This window comes from Perna viridis, chromosome 5 (assembly GCF_037379345.1).
Source record: "Perna viridis isolate PV_CMFRI_1.1 ecotype Kerala chromosome 5, ASM3737934v1, whole genome shotgun sequence".
Lineage (NCBI taxonomy): Eukaryota > Metazoa > Mollusca > Bivalvia > Mytilida > Mytilidae > Perna > Perna viridis.
The window spans coordinates 4,778,670-4,801,117 of record NC_142449.1 but is presented as its reverse complement, the minus strand read 5'-3'; the positions used below and the strand labels follow the sequence as shown (position 1 = coordinate 4,801,117).

Below are 22,448 nucleotides of genomic sequence, written 5' to 3'. Positions count from 1 at the left end.
AATATTTAACAGATTAGTTTCGATATTTATGACTTGCACAATAACAGGGTCTTCTCCTTTAATTAAAAGGATATATTTTGGTACTATTTAGCTTCCATTGTATATCTACCAAAAATAAAACATTTTATTTGGGATATGCTCATTATCAAGTCATTGAAATATTGTTAATGTATTCAATCTAAAAGTAAACATGAGTTTTGTTGCTTTCCATCCTTTTGACAGCTAATGCAGCCAAGACATTAATGAAACCCTATTTCCAAGAGATTATAGAGCAGTTCAAAGGTTACCTGGCTGCTGGTGATGATGAAAGCTTAAGAAAACTACAGATTCAAGTTCTAGGTATGTCAATAGTTACACTGTAAACCAGATGGTTTATTATTATTGATATTTTGTCAGAAAGACCTGTAATGCTAAGATTTTACTTAGTAGAATATCCTCATTAAATAAGAATACAAATGGTTTGCATCCAGTTAGGAAATAGAATCTAACTTCTAACTGGAAACTATTAATTCACCTCTCTAATATGACCTCTTCATATTGTCAAACAGTATATGTCGGTACATCCTCCACCTTGAGCATCTGCACACTGTCTCTTTTCTTTCACTGTCACTTCAAGACAAAACACTCATTTAAAAACGTTTACGCGATGATTTAATGGCTGAGAGTTTATCTAATACTATACTGATACTGATACAGACACTTATTTAATAAATGGTTTACTTGGATATGTGGTTTATTTCTTAATTAATCCAAATTCCATACGGGGGAGGTTAAACGGAACAGCCATTATTTTGGCTACGCTTAGGGAAATTTTTGTCACAAAAATTACAGTATTTGTCATATTAGAAAAGAAATAATTCCTTCCGGGGGTAGATTTGTACTCATTTTAACATGGGTTTGGCATTTATATTCTCATTTAACACCTCGCTGTTGCTCATTGTTAAATAATCAAATATAAATGTCACACCCATGTTAAAATGAGTACAAATCTACCCCCTCCAAGAATTATTTCTTAAGTATAATATAAAGTGTGTGGTAGGAAGGATTGTTAAAAGCAAAACTTTTTCATATCAACTGTAAAAACTCAGTTGGCACTAAAATGAACTAGCTTTAAAAGTGATTACTGAATTGATTCCTTAATATACAATTAACATCCTATGAAACAAAACAATCTATGTAATTTATGTTCTTGTAACTGTATTGCTTCACCAAGAGTTGTATAAACAATAACTGTGATATCTTTGTATACTTTATTGTAGATACTCTAGCAGTAATAGCTTGGTCAACATTATATTGTAGATACTCTAGCTGTAATACCTTGGTCTATATTGTAGATACTCTAGCTGTAATAGCTTGGTCTACTTTATATTGTAGATACTCTAGCTGTAATAGCTTGGTCTACTTTATATTGTAGATACTCTAGCTGTAATAGCTTGGTCTACTTTATATTGTAGATACTCTAGCTGTAGTAGCTTGGTCTACTTTATATTGTAGATACTCTAGCTGTAATAGCTTGGTCTACTTTATATTGTAGATACTTTAGCTGTAATACCTTGGTCTATATTGTAGATACTCTAGCTGTAATACCTTGATCTACTTTATATTGTAGATACTCTAGCTGTAATAGCCAGATCTATAGGTAATGAAACTTTCATGCCTTTAGCACAAGATTGTGCCATGTTGGGTGTCAGTTTGTTAGAATCTGTTGATGACCCTGATTTAAGAAGATGTGTGTAAGTAACTGTAATGATGGATTTATCGGTTCTATCACCCTTAAATTTTATTGTTTTGATTTGACCCTTATATTTCAGACTTTTTTTTAATCCAGATTGTAGCATTCCTTTGGTTTCTTATTTTTCTCTCTTGATATAAATATTTTTTTTTTAAATATGATATTTCATTGTTCTGGCTTATAAGGGATGAATCAGACAAGTTTTACATTATATGATATTTCATTGTTCTGGCTTATAAGGGCCAAATCAGACATAAGTTTTCCTTGTTACTTTGGTAAATGTTTTTGATCACATGTTCTATGTTTGTGTAGAAGTAAATCAAAAAGTTGGAAAATCTGAAAATAACTTTTTTGTTTAAAGTTAAAATTTTGTTAATCGACTTCCGGCTGTTCCATTAAAAAATAAGAGGTAACTGGGGAAGTCCCTTTTTCACCAAGGGTGCCACCCATAGAAGTTCTATTGATGTTTTGTATGTAACTTTATATTTTATCAAGAGACCTTTAACACCCACCCAAATACAAAGAATGAAAGTGCCTTCTCCCCATCTGTCATGTGTTTTACTGGAACAGCCCTTAGTCTGCTATGTAATAATATGTATTAATGTCACTGTGTAGGTATTCACTGTTTGCTGCATTGTCATCTCTACTCCAACAAGAAATGATTCCATACATGGAAAAACTAGTCACATACATGATCAACTCAATAAAGTCTACTGAAGGAGTTAAGGTAATGATGATCATTCAGTTTACATTATTGTCGAAGTTGAATGACTTTAAGAGCTTGTTATTTTTTTGTTGTTGTTAATCAAATATGTCTTTATGATTTTTATATTGTTTTCTTCTGTATTATAGTATACCACTTTCTGTTTGTCTACATGTCATAAAATATATTGTCTTGAGGGATTTTGATAAAATTTTGGTGCATTATCTTCATGAACAGAAGCTCAAATTTTGTTTTATGTCATTGGTCTTCACAAACTTTTTAGATAGGTAGAGGCATATAACATTTGCTTGTACACAGCTGTTTATTGCAATACTAATCAGATGTATATGTTATAGATTTAACAATAATGTAGTGGTTTAAAACAAAATAGATATCTTTTTAATTTATTTTCAGACCCATTACAAAGATGAAGCTGAACAAGTGAGTGTGTTTAATGAAGCAGATTTCTGTGATGAGGAAGATTTGACTGCTGAAGAGGAAGATGACGATGAAGAAAGTGATAACAATATTCATGGGTATGGTAGATAAAATTGATAATTGATTTTTTATGTTACTCTTGATACATACTTTTTATGAAAGATTGGTATTTTTTGTTTGTAATGTTCTGACTTGTCTTTGTAAAAAGTAGTGTGATATTGTACAAAGGTCTCACTAACCACTTCTGACGTTCCCATTACTTTACATGTTAAAGTTGACATTTTCGAAGTTTCACTGTGAATTCCCAGGACAAATGGGACCTTAATATGGCATACCAATACGAAGTTTAAAAAAGAGGATATTCATACTGGTGTATAAATGGTACGGTCATAGTCTAAATTTTTCACCAAATTACCTTGAAGACAAAATACTCAGAAAACCACATGTTTTCATTCACAAAAAAATGGCAGCATGGGGCAACTTACAGAGTCATGTCAGCAGTATTCATACGCACTAGTTAAAAATAACGCATATATTCTAAAAATAGACTCTCTAAGCTTTAATTTGATAGCAATATCTATTAATAGAATGAAATAAAACACTCATAATAAATAGACTTACAGTTACTTTGTTTTTGGTACTACATAGGGGGGTGGCCAATTGACCTGGAAGTGGTTAGTGAGACCTTAAGGTTTTGGTGTACCTTACAAAGTTTTTTTTTTTTTGCATTTTCATAAAGTATAGCTCATTCCGAATAAAACAAGCCTCACACTTGAATGTACAAGGCTGCATTCCAACTCAATGCCATTTTTAAAAAGTATGGTGTTGTAGAAGAAAGTTAAGATTGTAACGTCAAATAATTTACAAACGTTACTAAATTCTATAAGTGTATTTAACTATTTTTTTTATTTTTTGATAAAACAAAAGCTTTATTCCAAATACTTATTTTAATTGTATTTGATCAGACATGGTGACATGGTCATTACAAGTATAAAAAAGTGCATATTTTGCAAAAATATAGGGAAAAAAATGCCATTTTGAGTAAATTTCTTATATGAAATAAAAAAATGCACCTAATAATTAGCTAAATTTATTCTACATCATAATCAATCATTCAGTACCAACATATATATATATATATATATACTCTGTCATGCTACTTAACCTTAAGCAATGATAGTGGTCAAAGGGCAGATAACTCTAATTACTACATACAGAATAGTAGTACATGTATGATTATTAGTATTTTTTTTTTTTAACAATCAGACTTTTGCTAAGAAAAAAAAAACATGGTATTTTATTCCTGCGTTTGCCTTGTTAAAACATTGTTAAATATGAATAAAATTAACTGACCAATAATATAATTATAGAAAAAATAATGCACTCTTGCTAAATGCCACAATTATGACGTCATAATGCATGACGTTAGAAACACAGTGGATACAAGGATGCCCAGATCAAGAATTTTTCACAACTTTACAAAATTTAGAAAACCTGGTTCAAGGAAAAGAAGCTGTTTTTATACAAGTAACAACCAACCTTCAAAAAAGTTGAAGTCTTCTCAAACAGATGAACAGGAAGATTTCCAATGTGCAGATTTTCCACAGCTTATAACACGTCTTCCATCAAATACAACCAATTTAGTCCATACAGATAAGAGATCAACTGTAATTCCGTTCAAACTCCATCCGTATCAGCAACAACTTAAAAAAAAAGAAGAAAAAACTAAAAGACAGAAGGAAACATTTGATACACATGAATATGGTATTGTAAAATTCTCTAAGATTAGTGATTTATTCAATAATTTTATAGTTCAATATACGAAGACCGGTTGCATGAAACCAGTAATTGAAATATTTAAAAAATCCCATCTTGGAATTTGCATATCAGCATATATACAATGCAAATATTGCATGTTCGAATCAACACCGGTTGACCTTTTTGAGAGATCAAATACAGATTCCAACCATGGATATCCATCCGGTAGTTTAAATGATGCCATAGGGCTGGCATGTTTAAAAACAAAAATGGGAATGACAGATATACAGTTTATATTATCGCTTTTGTCTATTAAACCACCTTCAATAACTATGTTACAAAGGAAAGTTAACAAAATTTCAGATGTAATGATAAAAATTAATGAAGAATCAATGGTTGAAAACCAAAAGATTGTAAAGGAAATAAATGCATTAAAATCATCAAATTCAAGCTCAATTTCAGTTGAGACAGATGTTAGTTATAATAACCGGCCCCGTCTTGGATACGAAGCAGGAACACAAGCGTTCTCGCCAATGATAGAAAATATAACAACAACAAAATTAACCCTCTCATTGGATTATGTCAACAAATTATGCAGTCACAAAGTTAAAAACTGTACGAAGGCCAACTGCAGAAAAAACTATCCGGACCAAAAAACTGTGGCCTCATCAGAGGGATATATGCTACAACATAATTTAGAAAAAATTGAGAATACTGGAATTGTATCAGTTTACACGGTCACAAGCGATGCTTGTAATCAGATAAACAAAGTCTGTAAATTCAACAGAAAACCAGTACGCCATTTAACTTGCTTTTTACATAAAATGAGAACATTTCAAAAACATATACATTTCATGAAATTAGAAACATCATCAAACAAATTTGGTTTAGAAAGTTCACAGTATATAAAACAACTAGCTTTAGCATTTCGTAAGCGGATACAGAAGGAATTAAGACGCATTAAAAGAAAATATAAACAAGAGTCAGAATTCGTAAAATTTTCTTCAATATGTATAAGAAATATTATCATTGTTTTACCAACAACCATAGTATGTGTGGAACATTGTCCACTGTATGTCAAGCATACAAGGAGTCTTTTCGACCAACATTTTTACCTTGCGGTAAATATTTAAATTTATGTCAGACGGATATTAATAAAATTACCGCCCATCTTAGCAAGGATTTTTCACATGCTAATTTACATGAACTATACGGATTAACAAATACTAACAAATCTGAAAGCATGCATAACCGCCTTATGACTTATATCACAAAACGAGTAACATGGAGTCGAAATTTTGGAGCTATGTGCCATTCAGCAGTTCACTCCGATACACATGGCACAGGCCATTCAACATTAATAATTGCAAAAGAAATTGGAATATCTTACTGTGAAGACAGTCCATTTTATGATCACATGATCAATATTGATACTAGAAATATTTTTCATAAAGAACGACAAAAAAGTGAACTTTATCGACAGGAGCGATACTTTAGGAAATTACACCAAGTCAATCGAAAGCTCTTAGAGAACTCTATGTACAATACGCCATCGGTATCAACTGAACTTTATAACTTTGCAATAAAACCAAAATAAAAAAATTCAAATAGTAACATTCTGTCTTTTAGCATACTTGCCTTATATTATTCATATAATACAGTGCTTGTAGCCTTGATGCCCAAAACATTTATTTTCTTCATAACATAAATTCCTCTGACAATTAATGGCATTAGGTTCATAGCTTAAATGTTCAATATCAATGCACAGCTTCTCATGACACAAGTGGCTCACATGCATTGAAGAGTTTAATGGTTCTGCATTATTTAATAAATAAAAAGTGAGACGATGTACTCTAAGGCGTATCCTCCTGCCTCGAAAGGTTACTCTTAAAGATGGGTATCCTCCCATCACTTCACCACGGTAAATGAAACAGTTTCTGTCATCGACAGTATAAAAATTGTCAAATTTACTGAAAAGAAATGACTGTTCTTCAGAACTAATTTTGTCGTTAAAAATGACACTCATGGCTACAAGATAGTATTATATAACTGGAAACTGTAATATTTTATGTAAGAATGGAGTAACATGACAAATACAATACTTCAAAAAAAAAACAAAGGCAAAAAAATGGAATCTGCCAGACCCTTACTGTGTAAAATGCTTTACATACAGCACAAACTAAGCATACATTTGTAGTTTATTTAATAATTTTAATACTTTTGGAGCAGAACTGAACTTCTACACAAACTTACTACCTTGCCAGTCATCTGAATGGGAAAATATTAACACAAAAAAACCCATAAGTGGCTTAAAATTTGCAACAAAGTCAGTTATAGTGAATTTCAGCTGGTGACGTTTATGGTCTCACTAACCACTTCTGACGTTTCCATTACTTTACATGTTAAAGTTGACATTTTCGAAGTTTCACTGTGAATTCCCAGGACAAATGGGACCTTAATATGGCATACCAATACGAAGCTTTAAAAAAGAGGATATTCATACTGGTGTATAAATGGTACGGTCATAGTCTAAATTTTTCACCAAATTACCTTGAAGACAAAATACTCAGAAAACCACATGTTTTCATTCACAAAAAAATGGCAGCATGGGGCTACTTACAGAGTCATGTCAGCAGTATTCATACGCACTAGTTAAAAATAACGCATATATTCTAAAAATAGACTCTCTAAGCTTTAATTTGATAGCAATATCTATTAATAGAATGAAATAAAACACTCATAATAAATAGACTTACAATTACTTTGTTTTTGGTACTACATAGGGGGGTGGCCAATTGACCCGGAAGTGGTTAGTGAGACCAAACGAGTGAATAAGTTATCTCCCCCTGATGTTAAGCTACTTAGTTGTGATGATTTATTGTTGTATTTCAGAATCAGTGTAGAGAATGCATATTTAGATGAGAAAGAAGATGCGTGTTGTGCATTAGGTGAATTGGCTGGTAATGCAGGGTAAGTATTATCATATCTACTGTAATAGAACATTGGTTTGTGGTTTTCATGGTTTACTCCTACAATGTAAGAGGTTGGAATTCCGTACCTCCATACCCCAACCTCTTACTTCTGAGCGCCATATTGCATAACGCTCGTTCCACCGTTCCTTGAAGTCGGCAGAATTATAGTATACTATTTTCCATTTAAAACGCTTTATATAGTTTCTTTACTATTACACGGGAGAAGGTGACTAAACTAATGATAAACAATGACCTACCTGATGAGAAAATCCAGCAATCCTGGAAATCCTTTGTAAAAGCAGTTAAAAAGAACTTCATATTTGGTTTTTAGCTTTTTGAGTATGTAATTCCGGTTGATAAAATCACGGATTTTAAAATTTGCAAAACGAACACGTCAAATCAACCAACGAATTGCCTTTACCAACTTTAAGTTCGTTTTGTCAAAAATATATTGTATTCTGTAGAATTAGTGACCTAATTCAAAATTGTGGGTCATTTTGACAACTGTCTTCATTACAAATGTTTTCTAGGTATTTAACATATATTTAGGATTTTTATCGTTCAATTTCCGGTAGGTTAAACTTCTTCTATGTAAATGAAAAACATAAAGTATTTTAAAACACATGTTTAGCTAATTAATATTTGCGGTTGCTGTAAACATGTCAGATGCTAGAGGTTAGGATGGCACCAAGTCAGAAAATAGCTTGCCAGACAAACTCTAACATTGCTGGAGTATTCATGGTTCAGACTAACCTTGAATTCATATTTTCAAACATATGTAAGTTTGAAAACTTTACAGCTTTTATGAATCTAACAAAATTTTGATAAACCACAAAAAAAAAGGATTCTAAGTAGACAATTTTTATTTTGTAAATGACTTCTAGTAAGATAATATAACTATTCATGGTTGATGGTGGAAGATCTTGTGACTTGCTAAGGTTAATTATACTTCTGCTGGTTTTCCATGATTGCTTACATTATTTCTGTACACTGTGCTATTGTAATGACTTTGACTGAAGTAGAAAATATGATTGTTCTGGTTGCAGTGCAATATTTTTCCCATTTTTGGAACAAAGTTTTGGTGTTGTGTTAGAAATGGTTGACTATCCTACTCCTGGTGTAAAGAAAGCTGCCATTGTGGCTATAGGAAATATGTGTGTTTGTGTACATAAAGCTAATACATCACAAGAAACTGCAACAGGTAAATACATCCCAAGAACCTGCTACAGGTAAATGCATCAAAAGAAACTGCAAAAAATGCTCCCAGCATAGCATTATATGTGTATATAAAACACACAAAGACCTCATGCAAAGACCATTCTTTTATCATAAATGAAGTACTATTGGAAATTTATAATAACTATTTAATATTTATAAGATTTGCATTTATTAATTTGTTAGTTCTTAACATACATGTACATTTTTTTGTCCTAAATATGAAAAAAACTTATGTTTCTTTTTTTTTTCTGTGTACAAGATTATCAATTACCTGACAGGTCTTAATTCACTGATACCTGTGTGAATAGGATTTACATTGTATTAATTGAAAAATGACAATTTACATGTGCAATGTTCTATTGAATTAATTCATATAAAAAAATTACATATTATTTTCATTACTGGTTCCATTTTTTGCTTGCCTCGCCATAGGCCATGTGAGCTATTGCCATCACTTGGCGTCTGTCATTGTTAGCAGTTTTTCAAAACTCTTCTCCTACTTGACCAATCAGAACCAAACTTGGTATGAATGTTCCTTTGGGTATCTTACTAAAGATAGAACATAGGGGTCAGACAATTTTTGCATACATCTCCAAAACCATTAGCCAAATTCTGAAACCGTTAGGTTCAGCATGTTGGATCTATCTGTGGTTAAATTTTCGTGTTAATCTGTTTAGCCATGTTGGAGTTAATGCCCTTTTTCTACTTGTTTTTGCTATTTAAAATGTTATTTCCTTATGATAAGTCCTACCAAAGTCTTCTTGGAGTCAAAATTGTTGGACAGCTCCTTGTTACAGGAATTGCCCTTGAAAGACAAAAAAAAAATAACCAGGTGAGCGATTCAGGCTCCTGGGAACCTATTGTTATTTTTACAAATGTTAAAAGATTACACACATGACCTATCATATTTTGGGTCATACATGTACTCAAAATTATTCAATGTTTGTTTCATTAAATACCATATTAAGGTATTGTCTTACTTTCAGTTCTGACAAACATGCTTCAACAAGTAGTCACCAAATTTTTGGAGATCGTTAAAGAAGACACAGACAGAACTGTTGTCATGACAACCATTGACTCCCTGTTTGAGTTATTGGAGAAAATTGGACGTCCTGTTTTAGAAGTTCAAGGTTCAACAGGAGCAATTCTTGCCAGGATGAAGGAGGCTTTCACTCATAAGGTTTGTTTTCTGCTAGATCATAGAAAAATGTATGCTGGTATTCAATGGTTGTGTTATTAAAAATTTTATTTAAAGGTTTTTTGAAAGTCTAAGAATAGCATTTAAACATTTTTGGTATAAAACTTCAACTCTCCAGAGAGAAGTAAGCATGTTACTCACTTAGTGTTAGATATGAAATGATATATCTACCCTTCAGCTCTCCTGTCAAGATGAAGATGCATCAGAAGAAGATGATGAACAAGCTGAATTTGATGGTATGTTGATAGAGTCAGCAGGTGATGTTCTTCCTGCAATGGCTAAACTACTTGGTGGAGAAATGTTTCTGCATTTCTTCAGAAGTTTCTTGGTCGATCTGATGAAAAGATTGGTAAGTGTAACCAAACTATTTGGCATCAAGTGTGCATTAGAAGTTATTAGAAAAAAAAAACTTGTTTAAGGGTCTCATAATGTAGTTCAATATTAGATCATTGGAACATACTCATCAGAAAAATTACATTGATGTATAAAATGGTGCCATTTGATACCTCATCTGGGACTGTATTACTGAAGTAAATGATATTTAACAGTTCTAATATATGTTTGTGTTTACAGAAGGAGACCAGTTCCATATCTGAGAAATCATTTGCTGTTGGAACATTAGCAGAAATCTTACTGGCATGTGGTCAGGTGTCTGTAAACTTTGTAGACCCTCTGTTTCCATTGTTTATGAAGATGATAAAAGATGAGGATGAAGAAGTTAGAAGTAATTCTATATTTGCCCTGGGTGTCCTGTTGGCTAACAGTGGTGACAAACTATTCACGTATCCTTTATCTTTGAAGAAAAGTACAAAAATTAGCATTAAATATTATTCAAATGCATTTTCAAAATTTTTACTACTAATTAATACTTTCTAAAACACTGTTCTGAGGGGATGAAGGTTGCTATTAGTTTCAATAAAAATACATTAGATTTTCTCGTTTAATTTGGTTGAAGATTTTCTAGGTTATTTTTTCTTGATTCTGTATCTTTATAATGTACAGTTTTAATAAGCTATCTATTCATAGATTTATTTCTGTATGTAGATTCAGTTCTCTTTCGGTAAGGAAAAGTCGACCATTACTTTTAGCGCTGTTCCATTGAACTATATGAAGTACCTGGGAAAGACTCTTTTCCAACAGTGGAGTCACCCATATTGATGTTTTGTATTAAATTCAATATTTTGTCGAGAGACCTGAACACCCACCCTTTTACAAAGAATAAAAGTACCTTCCCCCTGTCCCTCTTATGTTACTGGAACAGCTCTTACCTAGGCAACACTTTTCCATAGTTGAAATGTATGAAGATGTATACAATCTTTGATTGACATCAGTATTTCTTGTTAGTTTAATTGTTCCTTGACCAAATGAAGACAATATGCAGATATTTTAAAGACTTTATTTGCTATCCTGAATAAAGAAGACAACCCAAGAGGCATGGATAACATATGTGCAGCTGTTTGTCGTATGATTACTGCCAATAAGTCCCTTGTGCCATTGGACCAGGTAATCTTTTCTATATTTAGGGTACAACTTCTAAACCTCTCCAGATTTATTTGAAGGCTATGCATCACCTGTAAATGAGGGAAGTTTTTGTCTTGAAGGCTATGCATCACCTGTAAATATGAGGGAAGTTTTTGTCTTGAAGGCTATGCATCACCTGTAAATGAGGGAAGTTTTTGTCTTGAAGGCTATGCATCACCTGTAAATATGAGGGAAGTTTTTGTCTTGAAGGCTATGCATCACCTGTAAATGAGGGAAGTTTTTGTCTTGAAGGCTATGCATCACCTGTAAATATGAGGGAAGTTTTTGTCTTGAAGGCTATGCATCACCTGTAAATGAGGGAAGTTTTTGTCTTGAAGGCTATGCATCACCTGTAAATGAGGGAAGTTTTTGTCTTGAAGGCTATGCATCACCTGTAAATATGAGGGAAGTTTTTATCTTGAAGGCTATGCATCACCTGTAATTATGAGGGAAGTTTTTGTCTTGAAGGCTATGCGTAAATGAGGGAAGTTTTTGTCTTGAAGGCTATGCATCACCTGTAAATATGAGGGAAGTTTTTGTCTTGAAGGCTATGCATCACCTGTAAATGAGGGAAGTTTTTGTCTTGAAGGCTATGCATCACCTGTAAATATGAGGGAAGTTTTTGTCTTGAAGGCTATGCATCACCTGTAAATGAGGGAAGTTTTTGTCTTGAAGGCTATGCATCACCTGTAAATGAGGGAAGTTTTTGTCTTGAAGGCTATGCATCACCTGTAAATGAGGGAAGTTTTTGTTCAGTTCTTCCACTAGACTGTTTATAGTACATTTGAAGTGGGAAATATTCTTCTGTCAGCTTCAGATATGCTGATGTACATTTTCTGATTTTTCATCCTTTGAAGACTTTCTTTAAGGATACATTGTTAAAATTATACATTACAAAATCTGATGTATTTCAAAATGTATGTCATGGCCATTACAGAATATGTGTAATCTATTTGTAGGTGCTTCCAGTAGTTTTGCAGTGTATTCCACTGAAAGAAGACTTTGAAGAAAATGAGACTGTATATAAATGCTTGTTACAGTTATATGTTTCAGATATTCAAAGTGTAAGTTTTATTTTGTACAATCAATAACATATTGCTGAAGAAGTGAAGGTTTAAGTGAATTGTGCCCCTGTTGTCCATAAACATTTTACATTTTGCTTGGATGAGCTGTTACAACAGCACACTTGTTTAATTTGATCAACATGAAGGCTAAGCTCTTTGGACTATGCCCTCTACAAACAATCCACATTTTGTGTAACTTAGATAGTTCATCGGATGACTGCAGACCCTTAATGCCCTCTACAAACAATCCACATTTTATGCAACTCAGACAGTTCATCAAATGGCTGCAGCCCCTTAATGCCCTCTACAAACAGTCCACATTTTGTGTAACTCGGATAGTTCATTGGATGGCTGCAGGCCCTAAAAGTTACTATTGAAACCATCTGGTGAAAAACATTTTTGTATACATCTTTGCCAATGCTTATTAAGAAAAAAGACTTGTATCAAACTAGCTGATATGAATATTCATTTTAGATTCTTGTGACCTAAGACTATTTGTCAAGAATGCCCAGTTTTGCTGAGGTGAAAAAGCAGGTCAACAATCTACTATTGTAACTTTAAGTTGTTTTTTTTCACTGATAGAACAATCCAGCAATCTCTTTTGACCTCTGTTATGTTTCTTATGTTGGGTTTATTTCAGATGAAACCTCACCTTCCAAGAATTTTAGGAGCAATATCACATGTTCTTGGGACTGAACAAGTCAAACCAGGTATGTTCATATTATGTCTGTTGGATTTTGATAAAATTTTAATCAACTTGCCAAGTATCCCTGCAATGGTTCACTTTCGGCAGCAATAGATTTTAAAAAGATAGCCATCTATGGCAATTTTGAACTCTGATTGGCCAAATTTTAACTGTTGATGTCACAGTGTTTAATCAGAAGCAGGCTTATTGTTTCATTTGATTCTATTGATAAGTTTATACAAGTTGGTTTTTTATGAATTTCTGTTTTTGTACTCATCAATAATTTATAGGTTAAATTAATTAAAGTTTATAAATTAAACAAATTTTAATTTGATTAGAATACTTTAAACTAGTCTTTCTCATTCATTTCAGAAATACAAACTGCCTTAGTACAGTTTGTGAAGGATGTGTCTATTAATCATACAGGAGAATATCAAGCTGTAAAAACTAGTATTCCAGCCGAGTTTATGTCAAAGTTAGACTCGTGTCTTCAAATGACAAATGGGGCAAGCTAATTATAGTGCTATTTTAACTTTAGGTGTTGCTTCTGCCAGGCAGTGTGCTGTGAATTCATGACAATATTGACATTCCCTTGGTAACCATGGGAACAGCTATTGTTATGATTATATTCATTTTGGATCCAAGTGCATTATCACATTTCATGTTTTAACAGTAGAAAATACTGTCCAAATATAATTTTAAGCAGGCCACTAAATTATGTGGTATGTTGAACTATCAAATTTAATTCTCAATATTTGATGATAAAGTTTGTCTTCAAAAGATGTGATTTGACAGAAAACAAATTTAATTAGTCCACCTTTACAAATCTTCAAAATTGATATTCAATGATAAAATAACTGCTTGGAAAAAATATGGTTTTTTTTTTAGTAACTTTTTACGTTACTTCATACACAAGAAATTACTCAGGCTTGCTTTTGGGTATAATGAGAGAGCTCCCATCATGTTGTAACTAACATTATGTGTATAAAATCCACTAATCTCCTAATGCAATGTATACTCACTTAATCATGGAGAAACCTTCATCTAAAATATGGAATTATTTGTTAAATATAAGAAAGAGTACTGTATTAAAATGATGTTAAAGATGTTAGTACCATTTTATTAAACTTGTCTTTGTAATGGTTTGTAAGAGACAAAGAAAATGATATGATATTATGCTCTAGTCTCACAATGTTGTTATATAAGGTTTGTTGCTTTAGAGATCATTGTAATATCACATGAGTTGTTTTGTTGGTATAGTTGTTTAACAAGAGGAAGTTATTTGGTCATCCAGGGCAGGAGTGAACAGCTTCTCCTGGGTTATACACTATTACAAACCATGGATTAACATCAACCATATAAACCATTTTACATGTATTTGACTTGCTTATCACAGTCCTATTAACACTTTCCATTTTTTAATTTTTTGCAAGTCAGTTCTCTCTTGTATAGTTAGTTGGAATGACCTGTTTTGTTTATACATGTATTGGAAGTGTTTGGCAAAATAGAATATTGGCCTAATTGGGTTTATATAAAAGTAATGTCAGAATTCAATATTTATAGTAAGTAAAGAAATAAGACTATAGAGACAAACAGCAATTATGTAATTATAGAACTTATGAATTGAATATGTCATTAAAAAATGAGGATGACTGATTTCTCTTTTTTTTTTTTTTTTTTTTTTTTTTTTTTTTTTTTTTTTTTTAAGGATTTATAATGTCAGGGTTCAGTTGTTTTTTTTTCATTTAAAAACAATGAAGCGTGTACATGTAATTATTATTAAGTCTTAATTGAAATATATTTTTCAATTCTGTGTAATTTATCTGTTGACTAGTTACAGGCATTATTGGGTTACAAAGCAGTAATATTTTAGATAGTTGTCAGTATTAAATACTTTCACAGTTGATTATTATTTTGTTCTTAGGGAATTAATTTATTTATATGTTCATTATCTGTATGTCTTTATCAGATTTTTGTTTCTTTTTTATTGAAAATGTATGAATGTAAACATTCTCAAAATTGTTGTGTTTTGTGTAGTCTCTACTCCAAACTTTTATTGCATGTTCCTAAAAACATTGTATGTAATCATTAATAAACTATAAATTACTCCCAAGGACCAATTAAATACATTCACATTGTTCATTTGCTTAACAATTTGCTAAGGGAAGTTTTATTGAATTTGTAACAATGCTCATTGCTTTACTACTATGACAAGGTATCAAAACTGATGACACAATGCTTATTTGATTGGAGTGATGCATTGACAATATCCTTTATTATTGGAATTACATATTATTACAATGTAATAATCCCACATAGATAATACAATGTATTTTGTAAGAATCATATTTTGGGTGGGGTGGGGAGGTGGTTGTTAAAATGATGAATGTATTATTTTAATATTTGAGAGGTTTGTCCTAAGTTAAGGTATAGTGTTGGACAAATCTTACAGAGCTTTTATCTGAAAACCAGAATCCAACTTAAGTTAAATCTGAAGGATGTACTAGTAATTAAATACCAAGTGTAAAATCATTGTTATCCTATGATGAAAATTCTTTATGTTTCTCACATTTAGTGTGTTACTAGCTGGTTTGTAATGTTACTTTAGTTAACACATTACATTGTTGATTTTTCTGTCACTGCTATATTTTATGCTAAATTAAAATAAATCCTATTTAATGGTATTTTGTGCCTGATTTGCCTAAGCTTAAACCCACTCTTTATTAGTAGCTTAATATAGCACATTTTGCATTAATCCATCATTGGTTTCTACTGCATGTAATTACTTAATACTTTGATCAATAATTTCAAAACATCTGCTGGATCAGTTGTAAATGAACTAGGTTGGAATGCTTTATGAAAAGAAATCAATCTGAACCACTTAAGAAGAGCATTTTTAACAGTGTTAAACTTTCTGGGGGTTCTGTAGCAATATATCCTGGCTCTTTCTAGTTCACTTACATATAAGATGCCACTAGAGTGCATTAAGACATTTGGTTGAGTTGGGCGGATTCAGCACCATAAAGACTATCAGAAAATTTCTGTTAACGTGTTTATTGCTTAGAGATGTCTCATGTTCAAGACAAGCAAATTTAGAATTTTTAAGAAAAAGTTTCGTTATCATTTTTTTCAACGAGAAAGTAGCACCCAGTCGGGAAATTAGGCTTGCAAAAGAGGATGGTAATAATACTGAAATGACCAATTCATACTTTTTCAGTTCACCTGGCCATAGGTCATGTGAGCTATTGCCATCACTTGGCGTCCGTGGTCGTTGTCATTAACAATGTAACAAAATCTTCTCCTTTAACACTACTTGACCAACTGAAACCAAACTTGTTAAAAATGTTCCTTTGGGTATCCTGCATAGAACTGATATGGGGATTTTTGATCCATCAAAAAACATGGCCGCCATTACTAAAAATAGAACATATGGGTCAGACAGTAGTTTTTTGCAAAAATCTCCAAAACCGTTAGGTTTAACAAAATTCTGACGGGGTGTGTTCAGCATAATGAGATCTATCTGTGGTCCAGTTTTCATTTTAATCTGTTAAGCCATGTTGGAGGTATTGCCCTTTTTCAACGTTTTTTTTTTTTTTTTTGCTATTTTTTAATGTTATTTCTTTCAAAAATCTTCTCTTCTGACACTACTGGACCGATTGGAACCAAATTTGGTATGAATGTTCCGTGGGGTATCGTGCATATAGCAGATGTGGGAACTTCTGATCCGTCGAAAAACATGCCGACGTTACTAAAAATAGAGCAAAGGGGTCAGACAGTAGTTTTCCCCATATATCTCCAAAACCATTAGGTTTAGCTGAATTCTGACCGGGTTAAAGTGTTCAGCATAATGAGATCTATCTCTGGTCAAATTTTCGATGTAATCCGTTAAGCCATGTTGGGAGTTAGTGCCCTTTTTTCAACGTTTTTTTGCTATTTTTAATGTTATTTCTTTCAAAAATCTTCTCTGACACTACTTGACCAATTGAAACCAAATTTGGTACAAATGTTCCTAAAGGTATCCTGCGTAGAACTGTTATGGGAATTTTTGATCTGTCGAAAAACATGGCCACCGTTACTAAAATAGAACAAAGGAGTCAGTCAGATTTTTCTCTCATATATCTCCAAAACCGTAAGGTTAAGCCAAGTTCTTTCAATTGCCGAAATAATCCTTATCAAAAGTCTTGAAGGAATAAAAGTTGTTAGACAACTCATTGTTAGAGTTATTGCCCTTGAAATGCAAAAGATGGCGGTTTTTAGCAGTTATCAGCCAATATCTTGAAAACTATAGTAGATTTAAAGAAACTTTCAATTGCTGAAATGGTCCTTATGATAACGCCTACAAAAGTCTGCAGAGGATCGAAGTTGTCGTACGACTCCTTGTTAGAGTTATTTCCTTTGAAAGAGGAAAATGAGATTTTTAGCATTTTTCAGCCAATATATCTTGAAAACTGTAATAGATAGAAAGAAACTTTCAATTGATGAAATAATCCTTATGGAAAGTCTTCATGAGTCAAAATTTTAAGGTTCAGCCAAATTCTTTCAATTGCCGAAACGATCCTTATTATAAGGCCTATGAAAGTCTTGAAGGAATAGAAGTTGTCAGACAACTCCTTGCTAGAGTTATTGCCCCTGAAAGGCAAAATTAACCAGATGAGCGATTCAGGCTCCTGAGCTAATGTTATTTCTTTCAAAAATCTTCTCTGAAGTTTTCAGCCAATACCTTGAAAACTATAATAGATAGAAAGAAACTTTCAAATGATCCTTATGATAAGTCCTACCAAAGTCTTCTGAGTCAAAATTGTTGGACTTCTCCTTATTAAATTTATTGCCCTTGAAAGACAAACTTTAACCAGGTGAGCGATTCTGGCTCCTGTAGTCCATAGGCTGGGAGGGTCCACCGTGCATTCCCAACTCATCAACTTCATGGTGATTTTTAGGTACCTTTATACCTCCCATTACCGAATCAATTTGTCGCCAAAGAATATTCTCGGATTCTTTTTTCAATATAAGCCTATATTTGTACCCCACTGGGTCAAAAAGCCAAGATTTTTGTGACTCAATTGTTTGAGCGTCTTGGCCTTTCTGAGATAACGTGTGAACAAAATAAACAAATTTAGGTTTCATTGTGTAGCCCATTGTCAATGGCACCAAGAAAGTTGCGGTAACACCTAGGGTTTTGCGGTAAAATAAAAAAAATGTACCCCTACCCCGCCGAAAAAATCGCTTAAATTGACTTATTTTTCAATGTCAAAACCACTAGAGTATTAATGTTCCGGTAAAAAATTGCTTGTTTGGTATGTCCTGTTTAGTATTATCACAATTAATACTTCTGGGGTTCTTTTGATGAATTTTGGTGATTTTCGTAGTCAGAATTTATCAAAAATGCTAAAAATTGGATTTTCGATTTTTCGGTCAAAAGTCACATAAATTCCACTCTACAAGTTATTGCTCAACTAAAACGTCTAAAATTTGGTATCATTCGATAGATAATTTAATTGTATACATAAATGGATCACGAAAAACTAATTTTCAAGAAAGGATTTTCAAAAATGTTAAAAATATTACCCCAACCCCTAGAAAACTGGTCTCAGTTTCAAACAGAATTATCGTTCACAGCATACCGGTACCGTGAAACTCATATTTTAGGTATTCATAATTAAGATAATCATGTTCCCAATATATCGGATCAATTAAGGCGCTTAGAATTTCTTTTTGGAGTAATAATTACTATAAAATCGTAAAAAGAGGAATTTTCAGAATTTCTTCTATATCACCCGTTATTTTCCTTTTTCAGAATACCGTAATTCAATCAAGCTTTTGTGTGATACAGTACATTAATATAGTGTCTTGGCTTTAAAATAAGCCCAAGTAATAAATATATGAACTTTTCCAAGTCCAAATAGGTGGAAAATTGCCACCCCTACCTATGAAAAAAATGTCTCAAGATGAACCCAAATGTTAATAATTAATATATAAACGGTGTACAATAGACATATTGAGTACTATTGTTTTAATTATCGATGTATCCAACATATCTTCTCATTTCAGGGGCGTATTTTTCAGTTTTAATTTGATAATGAGTTTTCATTAAAAGGGGAATTTTCAGAATTTCATATTTCCTTCCATTTCTCATATAATTGGCTTTTTTTCAAATATCGCACTTCAAATGAGCTCTCGTATATTCAAATATAATTATATAGTGTCTTAGCTTTGTAATGAATAATAAATATTTTAACTTTCCAAGTCCGATTAGGTGAAAAATTGCCACCCCCACTCATGAAAGGAATACCTTAATATGAACCAAAATGTTAATTTTTAGCACACAATCGATATAAAAAAGACATGTTGGGTACTATTGTTTTAACTATCGATGTATTCAATATATCTTCTCATTTCAGTTGTTATTTCCTGTTTCAAGCTGACGATAATGAGTTTTTCATAAAATTGGGAATTTTCGGATTTTAGTATTTTCTTCCATTTCGCCTATAATGGGCAATGTATTTTAGGTACCCCACTTCAAACAATCTTTTGTATATTCAAACACATTTATGTAGCATCTTACCTTTCTAATGAGCCAAGGCAATGATGCAATGCACAATTAAACGTATTCCAGGCCATTTGGGCGAAAGAATGGTACCCCAACCAACTAAAATCTGCCCCAACGTGAAAGAAAATGATTGTTTATAGCATACATAAACTGTACACAATGTCTGCCTGGCATTTATTATGGAGATCTTCTTGTATCAATCACATTGTCAAGCAAAATTATGCTTTTATTGTCCAGGAGACGACAAAATATTATAAAAAAAGGGAAATTTAAGAATAAAGCAGATTATCACGCATTTTAGCACGTAAATTGTATATATTTTTTTTTTTTAAATATTACAGTTTTTACATGATTTGATTTTGTTTCCTATCATTATTTTTTATACATATAAGGTTTCAAAGAAACAACTACGATGAATGATTGGCATACATGTATCCAACATCATTTAAAAAATTCTAATCTACCACATACGAATTCTATCTATTTTTTTTCACGAAAATTTTAGTGGGTATGGGGTATTATTCTTTCGTCTTTATGGTTTAGAATATGTTGAAGTATGCGATGCCTTGGCTCATTAAAAAAGCTTAGATGCTACATAGATGTGTTTGTATATGGAAAAGTTTGTTTGAAGTAGAGTACTTGAAAAAATGCCAATTACCGTTGAAATGTAAGAAAATATGAAAATCCGAAAATTCTCCTGTTAATGAAAAACTCATTGTTGTCATATTGAAACTGAAAATACGCGCCTAAAATGAGCAGGTATGTTGAATACATCGATAAGTGTTACCGCAACTTTCTTTGTACTGTTGTAAAGCTGAGACGAGGTATACAAATTAGCCAAAAAAATACAAAAATGCTTCAGTTTATTTTTTGGCGACAACTTCAGTTACATGCCACTTTCATCCCTTTTCTCGTGTAGATCCTCACGATGAACCCACTTATATTTTTGGGGTTTATTAACCTGTAGATGAGTGTATAGACAGGTATAAAAGTGAGCTTAGCATACTGGACATGTTGATTTCATATTAATGTAATTATGGTAACATAATTGTAGCTGGCGATTTTATTGCAAGTTGTCTTTTGAAAGATATATATCACACTCAAACAAACACAAGTCTAGTGAATTAATGAAGATTCTTAAAAAGCATGATTTGTTATATCAAGGTAGTAACATTATACACAAAGGTCAATGTCATACATTTCTGAGTAAGAAAACTATGCTTGATTATATTTTCGTATGTGATAGAATGCAAAGGCAATTGAGTTTTTACAAATTCTTGGTAGTTTTCTAAGTAGTACTTCTGAACATTTACCTATTATTGCTAAGATCTCAGTAAATCATAACCCCCATACAGTTTTAAGTCCTACCTATATATTTCCGGCATAAGAGTAAGGACTCTCAAATTGACACATAGAAAAACTGTTTAGAAATGCCGTTATTAGAGATTATGAATAAGATGGAATGTGGAGATGACATGAACTCTGAATTGATCCAAACCATAAATTTAGCTGCTAACAATACTCAACCAAAAATCGAAATACAATCCACACACAAAGCCATATTGGAACTCTGATGTAAAGAAGGCGCATAGTAATGAAAGAACAAAGCGTAGAATATGGGTAGAAGAGGGTCGTCCTCGAGGCACGTCATATAGCTCGTATAAAAATTACAAGAAAGCCAAAGGCATATTTAGAAATGTACAACAAGCGGCATATGAACAGAATAAGCAAAAATGCTATGCGAAATTAGACTATTTGGGAATAGAGTAAAACGTAATAAACATTCAAAAACCCTCATGGTTTAACGGACTACTTCAAGAACATGTATACAAACAAAAAGTAAATTCGACTGCGATACAGAACTTTACGTAGAAAGTGAATATTTAAACACCCTTGAAGAATGTACATCTAATCCTGACGATTTAATAGGATGAAGTATCACAGAATGTGAAGTTAAAAACATCATTAGAACACTAAAGCGAAAGAAAGCTAGCGGGCATGACAGAATAAAAAATGAACATTTATTGTACGGAGGTGAAATAGTAATAGGTTGTCTGACTTCGTTCTTCAATTTGATTATCCGGAAAGAGAATGTTCTTCTCGATTACTCATACCACTGCATAAAGGGAATAATAAGCCGAAAACGAACCCTGATAGTTACAGACCTATTACTCTTTTGCCAAGCATATCAAAAGTATTTGAACAAGTTATTAAAAATCGTTTAAATTGTATTTTGGAAAAGACCCCCTTCCCAAATCCCTAACAACAAGGTTGCCAGAAGAACCTCAGTTACCTAACAATTATAAATGATTTAATCACTGAAATAGAAACATGTAATAGAAATATGGGCATTTTAAATCTTTATAGTTGTGTTCCAGCCCTTGCTGATGACATAATGTGTATTGCAACGTCACCGGTAGCACTACAATGTATGTTAGATTTCAGTTTTAGATTCTCTCAAAAATGGCGCTTTACCTTTAATGCAAGCAAGTCATGTATACTGCAATTTTCAATGAATAATAAAGGAAAAAAAGTCAGATTTATCATGGAATATTGGTGATGAAACGATTTCATCTTCTTCCAATTATTCGCATCTTGGTATAGATATGACG

General features: G+C 32.3%; 1 protein-coding gene across 2 annotated transcripts in view; it reads left to right on the top strand.

Moving 5' to 3' along the window:
* The window catches only part of LOC148615688 (importin-4-like), a 34,605-nt gene extending 20,210 nt beyond the window's left edge, over nt 1–14,395 (top strand). The window contains exons 17-29 of one of the 2 annotated variants that reach the window (XM_088582182.1): nt 223–339; nt 1,610–1,733; nt 2,348–2,459; nt 2,850–2,971; nt 7,524–7,601; nt 8,650–8,804; nt 9,808–10,001; nt 10,198–10,368; nt 10,593–10,801; nt 11,390–11,522; nt 12,500–12,604; nt 13,245–13,314; nt 13,662–14,395. In XM_088582182.1, coding sequence (XP_088438308.1) covers nt 223–339; nt 1,610–1,733; nt 2,348–2,459; nt 2,850–2,971; nt 7,524–7,601; nt 8,650–8,804; nt 9,808–10,001; nt 10,198–10,368; nt 10,593–10,801; nt 11,390–11,522; nt 12,500–12,604; nt 13,245–13,314; nt 13,662–13,804 — 1,733 coding nt within the window. In that variant the 3' untranslated portion in view covers nt 13,805–14,395. The remainder of the gene's footprint in view (nt 1–222; nt 340–1,609; nt 1,734–2,347; nt 2,460–2,849; nt 2,972–7,523; nt 7,602–8,649; nt 8,805–9,807; nt 10,002–10,197; nt 10,369–10,592; nt 10,802–11,389; nt 11,523–12,499; nt 12,605–13,244; nt 13,315–13,661) is intronic. The other variant, XM_088582181.1, reaches the window with a different exon arrangement.
* Nucleotides 14,396–22,448: the final 8,053 nt, after the last annotated feature.